The sequence below is a fragment of the Echinops telfairi genome, unplaced genomic scaffold (assembly GCF_000313985.2).
Source record: "Echinops telfairi isolate 266 unplaced genomic scaffold, ASM31398v2 ScPeMD7_7458;HRSCAF=8496, whole genome shotgun sequence".
Taxonomy (NCBI): domain Eukaryota; kingdom Metazoa; phylum Chordata; class Mammalia; order Afrosoricida; family Tenrecidae; genus Echinops; species Echinops telfairi.
The window spans coordinates 32,207,587-32,222,734 of NW_022111358.1; the positions used below are offsets into that span (position 1 = coordinate 32,207,587).

Sequence of the window (15,148 nt, forward strand, 5' to 3'; positions counted from 1 at the left end):
AACCCAAAATAGTTGTAGCAGAACATTAACAGGGATCTGATGGAAATTCAAGCTGGATTCAGAAAAGGATGTGAAATGAAGCAGATCACTGGAGATATCTGATGGATCCTGGCTGAGAAGACAGCTTATGCACCAGAAAGCTGTTTACCTGCGTTTTATTGACACCCAACTGTGTGAATCACAACAGATGATGGATGACCCTGTGAAGAATGGGTGTTCCAGAACATGTACTTGTGCTCACGTGGAGCCTGCACACAGGCCAAGAGGCAGTCACTTGACTGGATCAAGGCGATACTGCATGGTGAAAATCGAGAAAGGTGTTGCATTAAAATTGTATCCTTTCAGCAAATTTATTCAATCTGTATGCTGAGCAAAGAATGCAACAACGTAGACTACATCAAGCAGCATGCAGCATCAGGATTGGAGGAAGGCTTGTTAACCACCTGCAATATGCGGATGACACACCGTGCTTGCTGACAGCCAAGAGGTCTTGAAGGCTTACTGGTGAATATTGACTACAGCCTTCAGTATGGATAGTACCTCAATATAAAGAAAACAAAATTCCACACCAGGGACAAGGGAACAAGAGGAGATCTAAAATCGATGGTGAGGAGGACGTAGAAGGCCTGGTGGGGTTTGATCAAGGACAATGTAGCCGAGAGGAATTACTGAGAGCCAAATGAAGGTCGAACATGATAGTGGCACAGGAGGAACGTGAAAGGAAATAGAGGAAAGAACGAGGAGGCAAAAGACATTTATAAAAGGTATAAATACAGGCATGTACATGTGTGAATATATTTATATATAACAATAGGGAAATAGATCTATGTACATATATTTATATGTTAAGTATTAAGGTAGCAGATGGACATTGGGTCTCCATCCAAGCACTTCCTCAGGGCAAGAGCACTTTGTTCTAATAACCTGGCATTCTGTGATGCTCACCTTCTGGACACCATCAGCTTATGCACCAAGACAAAATGGGTGCATAGGCAAATGTGAAGAAAGCTGATGGTGCTCAGCTATGAAAAGATACAGTGTCTGGGGTCTTTAAACCTTGAAGGTAAACAAGCAGCCATCTAGCAGGGAAGCAACAAAGCCCACGCGGAAGAAGCACACCAGCCTGTGTGATCATGTGGTGTCAACAGGATCAGGAATCTGGCATCAGAAGACCCCAAACAAATAATCATATTGATGTGAATGAGGGGAGGGTGGAGTGGAGACCCAAAGCCCATCTGTAAACAACTGGACATCCCCTCACAGAAGGGTCACAAGGAAGGGACAGTCAGCCATAGTGCAGTAAAGCAACAACGGAGCACACAACATTTCTCTAACTCTTTAATGCTTCCTCCCCCGCTCATGACCCCAGTTCTACCTTACAAACCTGGCTAGGTGGGAACATGTACATTGGTACAGATAAGAGCTCTTGACACAGCTCTTCCCAGGACAGATAACCCTCCCAGGAAAAGTAATGGGAGTAGCAATACCATGAGGGCAGGGAGAAGGTGTGGGGAGAAGTGGGAGAAAGGGGAAACTGATTGCAATGATCAACATATAACCCCCAGCTCCCAAGGGGGATGAACAACAGAAATGTGGGTGAAGGGAAGACAGCAGATGGTGTAAGATATGAAAATAATTTATAATTTATCAAGGGGTCACGAAGGTGAGAAGGGAGGGAGGGGAAAAAGAGGAGCTGATACCAAGGAAGGGCTCAAGCAGAAAGAAAATGTTTTGAAAAGGATGATGGCAACATGTGCAAATGTGCTTGAGACAATTGATGTATGGATATACATGTGATAAGAGCTGTAAGGGCCCCCAATAAAATGATTTATATATAAAAAAGAAAGAACAAAATCCTCACAAGTGGACGGATAAACCACATCGTGATAAGCAGAGAAGAGGTAGCAAGGATTTTCTTTTTACTCAGATTCAGTCAATGTCCATTGACGTAGAAGCCAAGGGATCAAATCACGCATTGCACTGGGCAAATCTGCTGTACATCCCTTTAAAGTTTTGAACATCAAATATGTCACCTGAAGATGGTGTGTCTACCCAACGAGCCATGGCCTTTTCAGTGACCTCAGGTGCGTGTGGGAGCTGGCCAACGGACAGAGAGGACCACAAGGACACAAACACATCAGAATTGTGTTGTTGGAGAATATCGAGGGCGCCGTGGGCTGCTAGAAGAACGAACAGATCAGTCTCCGAAAAAGGGCAGCAGCACACGCCTTAGAAACAAGGAGGGTAACACCATCTCATGTACTTGGAACTTGTTCTCCAGAGGGACCAGCCCCGGGGAAGGACATCATGCTTGGTCAAGTAGAGGGTCAGCATACAAGAGGAAGACCTTTCCCGAGATGGACTGACCCGGTGGCTGCAACGATGGGCTCAAGCCACAATTCATTCTTTGGTACACAGGGTCATTATGCATCGGAGTGGACGCTGTCCTACCTGACAACAATAACAACATGCTTCTGTGATCCAGACGCCAGGTTTGGGCCTGGTGGATCTTGGGTCTCCTAGATGGTGGGGTTGGGGCTGGGGCTGCACCACCACCTACAGTTCCCCAATGGCAGCTCAGTGATCTCTCTACAGTAAGGTGACCAGATGTCCCGCTTTTGGGGGGACAGTCCCGATTTTTAACAATTTTTCCTGTGTCCCGTGGTATTTTTAAAAAGTCCCGATTTTTGGAAAGAATGCATGACAAGCTAGGGTATACGGTTTTCAGCTGCCATGTGGCTATTTCGCCAGGATATGAGTTTTATCAATGGCGTCCCGCTTTACCAATGTTAAAATCTGGTCACCTTACTCTACACCCTGTACTTCCCAGGATATACCACGCTCCTTGGCTGCTGCCTCAGCTTCCCTTCCACCTGTGCTCTAGGTGCTGTAACTCCTCAGATGTCTGACCCCAGAGCCTGCCTTTGCCCGCTTTACAAGGTTTCCTGGGCAATTGATTGAATCAACACACACAGGTTAAACTTTGCTATAAACAGTACGAGGAGGAGAAATTATTGTGGTGTGCACTGAGGATTGGAAGAAAATACCTCAGACTGATTCAGCTTGGGACCTCCGTGCCTGACTTGGACACACGGTTAGGGTTTCCCTGCGATGTTCTGTTGTATTCGAAATAATTGTAATTTCCAATGGGTTGTGAATCGTTTTAGTTCTCATAGTTTGAATGTTCTGGCAGGATTTTCTACATAAGTAGTTGTGTGCATCAAGATAGTTTGACATCTTCTGTTCCTACCTGGATGTCTTTAAGTTTGGGTGGGGGGGTGATTGCACTGGCAATAATCTGGAGCCCAATGTTGGCTGGAGGTGGTGAGCGTGGATGTCCTTACTTGCTCTTGTGCTTCAAGGGGACACATGAGACCTTCACCTTGAAGCACGCTGCTCAGCTGCAGCTTTTCCCATCGAGGTTCAGTATCAGGTGGAGGAGATTCCCCTCTGTTTTCAGTTTGCATAGTTTAAATTAGGATTGGAGGTTGAGTTTTGTCTCCTGCTTTTTCTGCAACCATTGATTCTGCTCAGACATTTTCCCTCTTATCTTGTGGGCCTGGCGTTTCTTTGTGGGAAGTTAGTGTAAAATCACCAATTCGACTTTTAAAAACAGACCCAGACTATTTAGACGATTTTCGCCCCCGTGAGTGGGCTTTTTTTGGGAGTCTGCATCTTTTAAGCAATTTATTTCACCTGAATTGTTAAAATGGCTGGCATAGGTGGTTCCTAATGTTCTCTGATTAGCCTGATTCTGCCTGTCGAGTCTGACTACAGGAGACTCTTAGACATGGATTTCTTACTTCTACTCCAGCCCTAGACATCAGTTACTGGTTGCACATGGACGGGCCTCACAGTCACCTTGTCCAATGTCACACAACCCTTACTGGAGCAGGAGCTGTCTCCTCTCTCTGGGTTTCCCGGCACCGATTAGTGATGCTGCCGGGGGCTCACGTCTTCCTGGAGACCTTCTGGACCCCACTCCATGGTCTTGGCTTAGAGGCTTCTCTGCCAGTAGCCCCTCCCTGTCCCCACAGACCTCCATCTGGGTGCACAGCCCCTTGCTGATCCTCAGTGAGAGGTGCGCAGTCTGGCCTGAGGTTGAAGTGATGAAGTCATTCTCTCCCTCCCCCTGCCAAACTCTGCTGTCCCTCCTCCATTTCTTACCTGAGGGTCACACCTTGCATGCCCCAACTACATGCCTCACTCCTACCTTCCTCCTCAGCCTCTCCCTCCCTTAACCTCACTAGCACCCAAACTAGAAACTGGGTGTGATAGTTACATAATTTCATGCCAACTTGAAGATCTATAAAAGTGTAGGGGTGGAATCTAGCCTGTCAATCAGGTCACAGCCTGATGGTGACGGCTTATGGGCGGAGCCTTCTCATAAGGAGGGCCCTGGGCAACTCCCCCCTTTCCCCTCCACCTCTCTCTGCCTTCATCTTCCTGCCGGCTGACCTTGGTTGCTGCCAGAGGTACCACCATTGGATCCATGCGACTTTGCACCCACCGGCCTGTGATGTTCCTGCATTCTGCATCAGCGCATGCGGCTGTGTGAGTCTGAAGAGGGACTAAGGGACTAGAACCAGATTTATGGACTTGAGTTGGACTAGGCTGGGGTGTTTTCTTGATACAGTTACTCCTTGATAGAGAGCTCTTTCTTACACAAATTGGAGTGTCTCTGGATTTGTTTTTCTTGTCCGCCCGGCCTAACACACTTGGATTATTTGTGACTCCCCCAGCTCCTGACCTCTTTCCCCCTGATGTTGACCTTGTACAACCCGTTTCCCTCTCCTCCTGTTTCTCCACCTCTCCATGCGGAGTCAGCCTCTCTTCTATCCCAAAGCCAGACCTAGGACTTACTGCCCAGGGACACTGGGGGCTTAGAGTGAGGGGGCATTTACTTTTCACTGCACCTGATGCACAGGGAGCCGCGGCTCTCCTCTCCCGGAGGAAGAAACGGGCAGAAGGCCACAGTTAGGAAGAAAAGAATCATGGCCTGAGTTCAGCCTTGCGAGCCCTCTCCACCATCCCCATCCTCATCCTGTCCTGCTGCTTCCACGGGGCTGTCTTACAGCTCTTTGGGCCTCCACTGCAGCCAAGTTCCCCACTCAGTGGACGTTCTCAGTGAGCACGGTGACCACACCTGCCTCCAGGCTGTCCGGTATTTAGTTCGGCAGCCTTCAAGGCCCTGTGCAGACGGACCACCTATCTTCCCGTCTCATCTTCTGATATCCAGCTGCCTGTGCCCTGAGTCCAAGCCACCCCAGAACACAACAGGTCTTATCATGCCTCAGTGCCTTTGCACGATGACTGGCAAGTCCTCCTGGCAGAATCAGGCCTACTGCATTGTTTACTGTGAAACTAACTCACCCAAGCAGGACCCCAGGGCCCAGCACAGGAGTCGGCCTCAGGGGGTGCCCCAGGGGCCAAGGAAAGTGCCTGTGGGCACTGTTCTCTGGCTCCTTGCCGTCTTTCATGCGAGGGCCCATGTCCTCTGAGAGTGAAGTTCCCAAGTAGAAAGTGTACATGTCAGGGGCACATGGGAAGGAGCAACCCAGGGCCCTGAGGGTCCAAACACCTTTGTTCAGCGTGCTCTCAGCTCAGGACAGTGCCAGGCACACAGGAGGCGCCTATCAGTATTCGTTGAAGATAACTCTACTTCTGGAGCCAATGCACCAAACAGCCACCAGGACAATGGGGCATGACGTGTTTTTTTGATAATCTGCAGTTTGGCGTTCCGTATGGGCTGTCTTCCTGGGGACGTGCCACTGCCCCTTCCCAGCCCAAGACCTCTCCAGGGACGCTGAGGGTCCCGTTAGCCCAGGATGCGGAAGGGCGTGGGGGCGGATGCCAGAGGGGTGCAGAGCGCAGGGGCGGTGGCTGGGTGTGCAGGGTGGGACAGCAGCAGGGGTTTGGCGGGGCCACTTGGATTCAGGCGCCAGGCTCTTTGGGAGCCATCGGAGCCGCCCCAAAGCCCACTTCCAGCCTCCCGCTCCGAGCCCCGCCCTCCCTTTCTTCCGCGTTGCCTGCTCCGGGGCTCCCCGCGCAGGGATCCCCTCCCGCCGCAGTCACCTGTCATCCCCATGCCGATGGAGGCTTGGATGGAGACTGTCCGGGAGGCGGGGAGACCGCTGGTGAACGCTGCCCCTCCGCCTCCAGTGCGCTCTTGGGCTGAGGGCAGTGAGAGGGGGCGGTGGACATGTCAAGGGCGTTGGCGCCTGTGATGTCGCCGTCTCTGTGACGTCCCCGTGGTCAGGGGACCGGGTGCGGAAATCCCGGGGCGACTGGACTGGGGGCTGCGGAAGGCGGCGGCGGGTGCGGACGCGCGATCGGTCCCTGGCACCGCGGAGCATCCTCGGTGGAGAGGTGCCTGCCCTTCCCTGCCCGCCAGCGGCGCCCTTTTCCCCGACTCCAGGCTGCTCTGCCCTTGGTCCCTGACCCCAGGAGTGCTGCGCAGCGAGGGTAAGGCCTGGCGGGCGCCTGGGAGTGCATTCTGCCACCCTGGCACAGGTCGCCCACCCTCCAAGCACTAGAGATTCCTCCGCGCAGCCTGCAACGTGGATGTGTGCTCGCTGTTCAGACAACGTGGGCAGCGTCAGGGCTGTGGAGCCAGGCTGGACAAGGCACCCTGTGACCTGTGGCGTGCATCTGCAGATGGGTCAGTCCTGAGCAGGGCACCTTGGGCCTGGCAGCCATATGGGTGATATGCTGGGGCCTCGGTCTCAGCTGTTCTGGGTATGTGGTCTGCACCCCACTTCTCCTGGCCTGATCAGTGTTGGTTCCTTACTGACATTCCCAGGCTGCCTGGCTGTGTGTGCATGCCCTGGCAACCCCCTCCTCTCCCCCTCTGTGGCCTGGCAGCATTTGGCCAGGGGCTTCCCAGCTGCTGCCGGGTGGGGTGGTTCTGAATGGGGAGTCCAAAATGGGGAAGGGTGGTACCCCAAACAAGGGCTGCCTGGAAAAGACCCTGGATGGCAGTGGGGCAGGCGAGGGGCAGACTAGTGCAGAGAACACATTGGCACCCCCTCAAGCTTTATTGTACAATTTCCACAACTCAGCCTTACAGCACCAGAACTCTGGTTCTCATGTGCTGGGGCAGGGGTCTCCCCTGGGTGGCTCGAGGTGACTGGCTAGACACATGTCACCTGGGCAAGATGAGGAGACAAGCTTCCTGAAACCAGGTGAGGAGCTGCTCCCCAAGGGGCTTCAGGGGGCCCTTCCTGGCCCCGAGACTGGGTCTCACCCGCCCCCCCGCAATGATTCACAGTGATTTAATGCTACATGCATCCTGATAGCGCCCCTGGGGTGGGGCAGTGAGCAATCTGGAGGTGGTTGGGGGGGGGGTTCATGTGGGTACAGGCGCGTCAATAGTCGAGTCCCTTCACAATCTGTCTCAGGGCCACTGGGGCCATGTCCTTATTTGTGCTCTTGCAGAGCTACGGAGCTGCCCTCCTGGAGGGCAGCCTGAAAGTGCTTCAAGAAATCAAAGTGCAGCTGTGACACAGCCCCAAGCACAGGGCCTGGCCGGGCGAGCGTGTGGGCAGGGCAGGGCAAGCGTGTGGGCGTGGCCGGGCCGCGGCCTGGGGGGAGATGGCTTTGCTGGGCAGTGATGGCCACACTGCCTGAACTTTGTCTCTCTGGTGCTCCCTCCTTAGCCCTTCGCATCACCGGGTCTCGGGGTCAGGTCCAGAGGTGAGTGCAGCTGGCCGGCAGCAGTGGGGGCTGTGATGCCAGCACACCCGTGGGTGCTTAGGCCAGAGCAGGTCCACAGAAACACCTTTGGCTCTTGGTCCGGCCCTGTGTGCAAGAGGCTGCCAAGTGAGGCGGGGGTCCGAGGGCGCTGGCCCTGGGTCAGGGCTTCCTTCCTCTGCAGCGCAGTCCTGGTAGGCCAGGGCAGGCCGGTTCCCCACTGAGCCAAGAGCAGGCACCTTTGCCACCCTGGTTCTCAACCGGCTTAGGCCGCCTGCAGGTCGAGCAGCCCTGCTCCCACCCCGCCGGAAGCTGCTGCTTCTCCTACCCAGCTGCCAGCAAGTGCTAGCTGATCTGAGCAGGCCCTGCTCGGCTGGCTCGCCAGGCCCGAGGGCAGAGACCCTCTTTGTTCCAGAAGGAGACATCCTGTGCTCTCCTCCTCCTCCTCTTCTTCACCCTGGTGCCTTGGCTGGGCTGGCCAGGGCTCAGGCAGGAGAGCCTGGGTGGTGGTGCTAGTCCTGATCTGCTGGTCCCTTTGCTGAGCCAGGACAGCAGGCCAAGCCTCCCAGAGGGCAGGCTGTTCCGACATCAGAGTTGGTGGTGGAAGGCGGGTTAGGGCCTGTTCTCTAGGCGGCCGTGTTTGACTCTCCAGCTCCAGGTGAAGCTGCAGTCAGGGGCTAGGATGCACTGCAGGTCGATGCCGGAGTCTGGCACCTCCATGTCATAGCCCACGGGCTGCCCATCCTTGGTCACCAGGCTGAAGGCAGTGGCTGGGATCTGCAGGGTGAGCAAAGCGGTTTGCCTGAGATAGCTGGCACAGGGCTCCCCAGACAGCCAGAAGTTGAGCTGCTGGTTCTCCAGTGGGCAGCCAAGGGCACGACGACCCCCTTCATTCCGGCGGATCCTGAGGGTCCTCAGTCACCGCTGCCAGCCGGGCCCTGAACCCCCAGCCCTGGGGAACAAGGGACCGTTCCCACTGATTCATAAGCCTCCTTCCCGTGGGCAGGGGCCTGTCTACTTACCTGGCTGCTGATGCCTGTTGCGATGTCTCCCACCTTGGCGCGGTGGAACTCCCGAATGTGCAGGTGTTCGCCATTAAGGGACTGGATGAGGACTCTCACACCTAGAAGATTAGGGGTGAGTCAGGGGGCTGGCTTGCTGAGGAGCAGGAGCTGGCAGGGGTTTGGGGAACCTTTTGCTAAAGAGTCTCTCTGTCCAGTATAGGCCTGGCTGAGGTGCATCTGCAGAGGGCAGTTAGGCTGACATGGCCCTGGCGTTACACACCAGCTACCCTTTCCTGGTGGGCTTCTGCCAACCTCTAGAAGCTACCCTGCACTTGGCACAGCGCCGAGCCTAGTGCACAGTGGTTGGCTCTTCCGAGGACGCAGTATCCCAAATTGGATGCAAAGTGAAAAGGAGCGGAAAACAGAGGTTCTGAAATTAGATTGTGGCAAACTTGGGGGGCACTGCTCTGGGTGCTGGATCGGCTCTGGCTGGGGCCCAGGGGCCGCCATGCCCCTCTTAAAACCACCACCTGACCTGTGCAACCGAGCTGAACCCCAAGGAATTGCACGTTGTCTTTCTCAGAGTCTGACCTCAAAGCCCAGGGAGGTGCCCAGGACGTCTAACTCCCAGCACTGGCCAGCTGGCTGCTGAGTTCCTGACTAAAACCCTGGAGCTCCCCTTCTGCTGGCTCCCTTCAGAAGACGCTGGGCAGTGTCCTGACTCTTGGCCAGGAGACACACTCCTCCCTGAGCCAGGGGGGTCTATGCCACCCCAGCAGTGGCCAGTGGGGGGCACTGTTCCCCACTGCCCCTTTGGGCAAAAGCTGCCTAAAGGGGGAGTCAGGGCCTCTGTTCTACACTCCTGATTGGCCGGTGTCTCAGGATGTGGGGGCCTCCTGCATTGTGTCCAAGAGAGAGGGATGGGGCCCCGCAAGGGCTCCCTTGTGGCAGGCAGAGCCACTGCTATTGGGGGGTGCTAAGCAGGCAAGTGTGGGACTGACCATTGAAATGGCTTGGGGTGTCTGTGGGCCGTGCTCGGGCCAGCACCATATTCCAGCTGGAGCTGCGGGCCTCTGCCTGGCTGCCCCAGGAGTGCACGCCGGAGCTCAGGGTGTCCCGGGAGCTCTGAGAGGCCTTCGATGGGTTCTGAAAAACAAGGGGGACACAGCCTCAGGCCCCGGGGCTCAGACAACCCCCTCCGGCCTGGTCTCATTAGGACAGAGGCACCCTCCCAGAGCTGCTCCTGGCCTGGGCTGGAGCGTGCTCCTACTGGGCCCTGTGGAGGCTGAGCTGGTGGTGAGCTCTCAGAGGGCCGTGGGCCCGAGGCAGACAAGGAACCCTTTGGCGGGACCCCAGGCCACCTCCGTGCCATTCCTAGTGGTGGCTGAAGATGGACGATCTCCCGCTGATAAACCCACCCCACCGCTCACCTCTGGGACCCCTCACCTTCCCTTGACCCACTTCATGCCCAGTGTCCCTGCACCCTCTGGCATGGAGCCAGGGGCCCCCTGGGGTGGGGGGGCTCAGGCCCACGGCAGCCTCACCTTCTCACTGTCCTCTGACAAGGAGAGGCTGTCGATGCTGAGGCAGGACAGGATCTGTTCCTGCTCCTCCAGGGAGAACGGCTGCGACAGGCTGTTCAGAAACAGTTCTGTGGGGAGCGGGACACAGTGGTGAAGACTGGAAGGGCCCCGACTTGGCAGGGAAAAGCCAGGCTGGGCACAGAGGAGGGGGCCCAGGGGCCCAAGGGCCAGGCCTGCCATACCTATCTCCAGCTGCTGCAGCTCCTGGTCGGGGAAGGTTGCTCTGCGCTCTGGTGAGTTGGCACCTTTGGCGGGAGCTGGCTCCAGGGAGGACAGAGGTAAGGGCTCCCATGTCCCAGACTCCTCCTTGCTCCAGTTCACGGTTGGAGACTTGTTTGGCTCTGGGGGTTCAGGTGGTATAGGAGGCTGGGCCTTTGAAGCCCCGCCTGCTGCGTCTTCTGCCGGCTGGGGCCCTGGCGCCCCTGGTGAGGTTCCCCTTGGCTGGGCGCAGAGGGTCTGGTGAGAGTTGGCTTGCTTTGGCGGCAGGTGTCTTGGCTCTTTATAGTCTCCTCTCCAAGGGCTCTTCAGGCCTCCCACTATAAGGCAGTGAGCACACAGGGGAGGTGGGCGGGTGGGGGCACCATGTCAGCACTGAAGGGGCATGCATTGTGTTAAGACTACCTTTCCTGAGCAGAAAGTGGCTGCCCTGAGGCACTGGGGGGGGGAGGGGGAGGCTCTTGCTGGCCCTCAGGAGGGAGACCACTTACTAGGCAGCGGTGGTCTCCAGAGGGGCTTTTGGGGAAGCTGGCCTCATGAAACAGGACTAGGGCTGTGTTTGTCATTTCCCTTTTGGCACCAGGAGCAAATGGAAAGGCGACAGAACTGGCTCCGGACAGGGACTTTGTGATGTATAACAGAGAGAAGATTTCACAACAGTGCCGGGCAGCCCCATCCTTGAATCCTCTGCTAAAGCCGGCCCCCCAGGCCCTCCATCCCGCCCCCCCTCATGCTTCCTGAGCTCACCCCCAATCATTACAACTACAGCCACTTGGGGGTGAGCGTCTGTGCATGGGTTTGTTGCCTCTAGACTCCCAGAGCCACCCTTCCTGTGCTCGTTCCCAGGGCATTTGATCGGGTGGAGCCTGTCGCTTTTTGTTTGCACGTGTGTTGCATGTGTTGCTTGGCTTTGGTTGATCGGTTTAGCATGTACGGAGGAGTCACCCGTGTTCTGTCTCACGCGGTTGGGGCCCGCGGACCCAGCACGAAGCCATTGCTGTAACAGCTGCCTGGTCAGCCCCACTTGTTAGCGCTCCTTCTCCCAGGGAGGCAGAGACTCCCCTTCTCCCCTCCTCCCTCAATCCTGAATCTTTCTTTATCACTAGGCCTGGACTTGGGGTACCTGACTGCCCCTCCAGCCACATCCAGGGTGGGCAAGCCGGGCTCCCAGGTGAGTGGCTGGCTCATGCCCACTACACTCCCTGTTCCTGGAGACACCCCACGCCCCCTCCCCTGGCACTCACCTTGCTGCAGTGCCAGGCTGACCCTGCCCCTCAGCTCCAGTGCGGATGCTCTGTGGATAGGCTCCTTCCTCAGCCCCTCCCGGATGGCCTGGGCAGTGAGCGGGGCACAGGAAGGGGGGATCTCCCTCACAGGGGCCGGCTCGTTGGCAATCTAGGGGTTGAGAGACAGCATGGTGAGGCCGCCGGGCGATCCTTGTTTTTCAGCACCAGCCTGTCCCTGCCCCACTCGGTGCCTGTCCCTGGGCGTGGAGAGGCCCAGGGTTGAGCGATGGAGAGTCCTCCTCCTCTCCTCCTCCTCCTCTCCTCCTCCTCCCTACCTGGCTTGCCCGACCTGAAAGGTCACAGGTAGGGCAGGACAGAGCAGGGGAGCAAGAGGCCCAGCCCGTCAGGAGGCAGGTGATGGGGGCTCTGAACTGCCCTGAACTCAGTGGGGTCATCCTCACCGGGGACCTCTCCCCGCAATGGGGTGGTGTTGCAGTTAGGACCCACATTTTCCACAAGGTCTCCCCCTGCTCCCAGCTCCCACCAAGGCACAGCCCTAATGGAAGGACCCCCGTGCACCGCCAGCCCAGGCTCCGTGCCTTCCCTGGGGCCGCCACTGACCTGCAGGAAGAGTGGCCCCGGGAAGTACTGGGCCCATGGGTGGCAGCCATTGAGCATGTGCAGCAGCATGCAGCAGCTGCTCCAGACGTCCACCTTGGGGTCACAGGGCTTGCCCATCACCACCTCTGGAGCCATGTGCGTCTCTGTGCCGGGGATGTAGTCCCCTGAGAAGGTGACAGAAAGGCAGGAAAGGCGACCGTGAATGCTGATGGACGAGAGCCCAGGCGAGGCCTGCACTGGCCAATTCCTGGCTGCCCCAGATGTCTCCTTGTTCACGTGGCTTCCGGCATGGAGGAGACAAAGCCCCCCATTCAAACTTGCTGGGGATGAGCTGAGGCTGGGACCCTACTGGCACCAGGACCAAGCTTGGCACACAGCAGGGACTACTTTTCCAGTGCCTTTTGAAACCAAGAAGCGGACGGCTCGACACTGATGGTCAGGCCGAAGACATGACTGGTGGCACGTTGTGCCTGAGACGTTAGAGGGGAGGGGAAACCAATTGTAGAGGACACAGACCAGAGCAGGCTGGGCAGGGCGACAGCACGCAGCTGCGGCGCTATCTCCAGTGGCTTTCGCTCAGCTCTACTTTCTGCTGTGAAAAGCGCCATTTGTAACGGCAGGAACACCCTCCATCTGCATGTGGACGTGAGGGGCTTCACATCCCGACACAGCCCTTTAATGACCCCTACCAAAGGCCTTTGCCCAAAATGAAATCCTTTTATGCTCCATGCTAGAAAGGAAAACAAAACTGTATCCCCCTCGCCTTAACTCTAACGAAAAGCGGGTGGGGGCGGAAGGAATGATCTGAACTCCCCATGATTGTAGATCTAGGCAAGAGCCAGACATGGCGAAACTTCCCCGCCCCCACTCCCCTTCTCTCTGATTCTACTTAACTCTGCACTTGCCAGATTATTTGGGCATGAATTACTTTCAGGATGAGTTAACAGTAGGCATGTCCCTGGCCGCAGAGCACGGTCCCTGGGTCAGGCCACCTCGCTTGCAGTCACAGGTGTTCTTGGAGGTGGGGAGTCGGGGTCACCTCTTGGAAGCACAGCCCGAGCGCAGAGCCAGGTAGGAGTCATGGGTCACAGAGGCTCTGAGAGGAAGGCCTGAGGCCCCGGGAGAGCCCCAGCCTCTTCTGTCCCTTCCCTGGGTAATGGGACCTTCAGACGTGAACACCGGACAGCCATTATCCAAGCGTTACCAAGAGACCCTGCGCGACTGCGAGACTTGGAGATGCACTGGTGGGTATAAAGATGCACGTCTCTTACTCCATGACTGGAAGCCCGGCGAAGGCCTCTCACTAGTGTGCAGGCAGTAAGGGCGGCTGCTATTAGCCTGGCGGGGTGTGGCACTCTGGGTGCCTTACCTGTGAGCAGGGACGTCCCCAGGCCGTGCGGTTGAAGGCACACAGCATGGCCAAAGTCACAGAGGGCTGCGCGGCTCCCATCGCCAGACAGGAGCACGTTGTCAGCTGCCAGAATGCCCGGGGGGAGGAAGGGAAAGACGTGAGTCACATCACGTGAGTCATGTCCCAGCCCACCCTGGCTTGGCCTGCCCTGGCCCTCCAGTGAGGTCATTTTCTGGCTGACCCTACAGGGCAGCGGCTGCTTCTGCTTCGTCTCATTAGAGCATGGGAGGGGGTATCCACTCAGGCTACAGGCAGGCAGCAGGCTAGACCTCTCAGGGTCTAGCGGCCAGGATGGGGCCAGGGCTTACTCCTGGGGTGCGTCCACTGTCCCCACCCCACCACAGGGTGGCTCTGTTGTCCCCACCCTCTCCCAGTGGCCTCTGGTGGGGTCTTCAGCTCTCCGTGGGCACCGCTCCACTCAGAACTGACTGACGGAGGGTCTGGAGACCCTCCTTCCCCCTCCCACAGCCTGTCAGGCTGATTGTGAAGCTCTGCCGCTGACCATGACCGGGTGGGCCTGGAACAACCTGGGGAAGTCACCAGGCAGGATGGGTTAGGGAAAGAGCTGAGCCCACTGGGACCAGGGCCCGGGGCCTGGACCTCACCTTTGACGTCTCCATGCAGAATCCTCCGGGCGTGCAGGTATGCCAGCCCCTCCAAGGCCTGGCCCACGTAGTACAGGGCCCGGTCCTCCGGCAGACAGCCTTTCTGCTTGATGAGCTGGCCCAGGGAGCCACCTAGGGGACCAGGCCACTCTTTACATGGGGCTCTGCCAGACCTCCCACAAGCCAAGGGTGAGAGCGGAGGCAGGTGGTGGAAAAGCAGGCCTTCCCTGTGGACGTCACAGGGTCAAGAGGTTAAAGTGGACGAAGGGCCAAGGTCATTGGGCAAGACGTGTGTGTGTGTGTGTGTGTGTGTGTGTGTGTGTAACTCTTGGCTCTAAATTTGGAGAGAGCCCCCGGGTGGGCGGCTTACCTTCCAGTAGTTCCATGAAGATGCTGACCCAGGGACCTTCTTTCACAGCGCCATACAAGGGGACAATTCTGGGGGAGGTCAGTCCTGCACAGGCCACCAACTCTTCTGCCCGGAACACCTCGACCCGCACCTGGAAGGAGCCAGAGGTGGCGGGCCAGGCATGAGGGAGAGCAGAGGGGTTCCTCTGGTGACCTGGTCCCCTCGGGGCTCCAGTCCCAGCCTGCCCGTGTTCCCAGGGACAACCCCCGAAGTCAGGCGGTGCCTGGGTGTCGGGCACGACGTCTTTATTAATGTTCTGGAGCGCTGGCTATGGGCAAGGGCAGCAGTCACTGTCCAGGGGCCTGGCAGGCTGTCCGCCCTCGAGTCTGTCCAACAGAGGATTTTGTTTTTAACCCAGGACGTTGAGCATGCCTTTTGCGG

General features: G+C 57.0%; 2 protein-coding genes across 2 annotated transcripts in view; both read right to left on the bottom strand.

Moving 5' to 3' along the window:
• The window catches only part of SPATA32 (spermatogenesis associated 32), a 12,331-nt gene extending 5,975 nt beyond the window's left edge, over window positions 1–6,356 (bottom strand). The window contains exon 1 of the mRNA XM_045299470.1: window positions 6,076–6,356. Within this exon, the coding sequence (XP_045155405.1) occupies window positions 6,076–6,356 (281 nt within the window). The remainder of the gene's footprint in view (window positions 1–6,075) is intronic.
• Window positions 6,357–7,485: 1,129 nt separating this feature from the next.
• MAP3K14 (mitogen-activated protein kinase kinase kinase 14) overlaps window positions 7,486–15,148 on the bottom strand; it is a 37,814-nt gene continuing 30,151 nt past the window's right edge. Inside the window, exons 5-14 of the mRNA XM_013005814.2 lie at window positions 14,729–14,858; window positions 14,359–14,490; window positions 13,712–13,816; window positions 12,343–12,506; window positions 11,740–11,890; window positions 10,462–10,815; window positions 10,241–10,347; window positions 9,698–9,842; window positions 8,715–8,815; window positions 7,486–8,469 (exon numbers count right to left, since the gene is read on the bottom strand). Of these exons, the coding sequence (XP_012861268.1) occupies window positions 8,305–8,469; window positions 8,715–8,815; window positions 9,698–9,842; window positions 10,241–10,347; window positions 10,462–10,815; window positions 11,740–11,890; window positions 12,343–12,506; window positions 13,712–13,816; window positions 14,359–14,490; window positions 14,729–14,858 (1,554 nt within the window). The 3' untranslated portion in view covers window positions 7,486–8,304. The remainder of the gene's footprint in view (window positions 8,470–8,714; window positions 8,816–9,697; window positions 9,843–10,240; window positions 10,348–10,461; window positions 10,816–11,739; window positions 11,891–12,342; window positions 12,507–13,711; window positions 13,817–14,358; window positions 14,491–14,728; window positions 14,859–15,148) is intronic.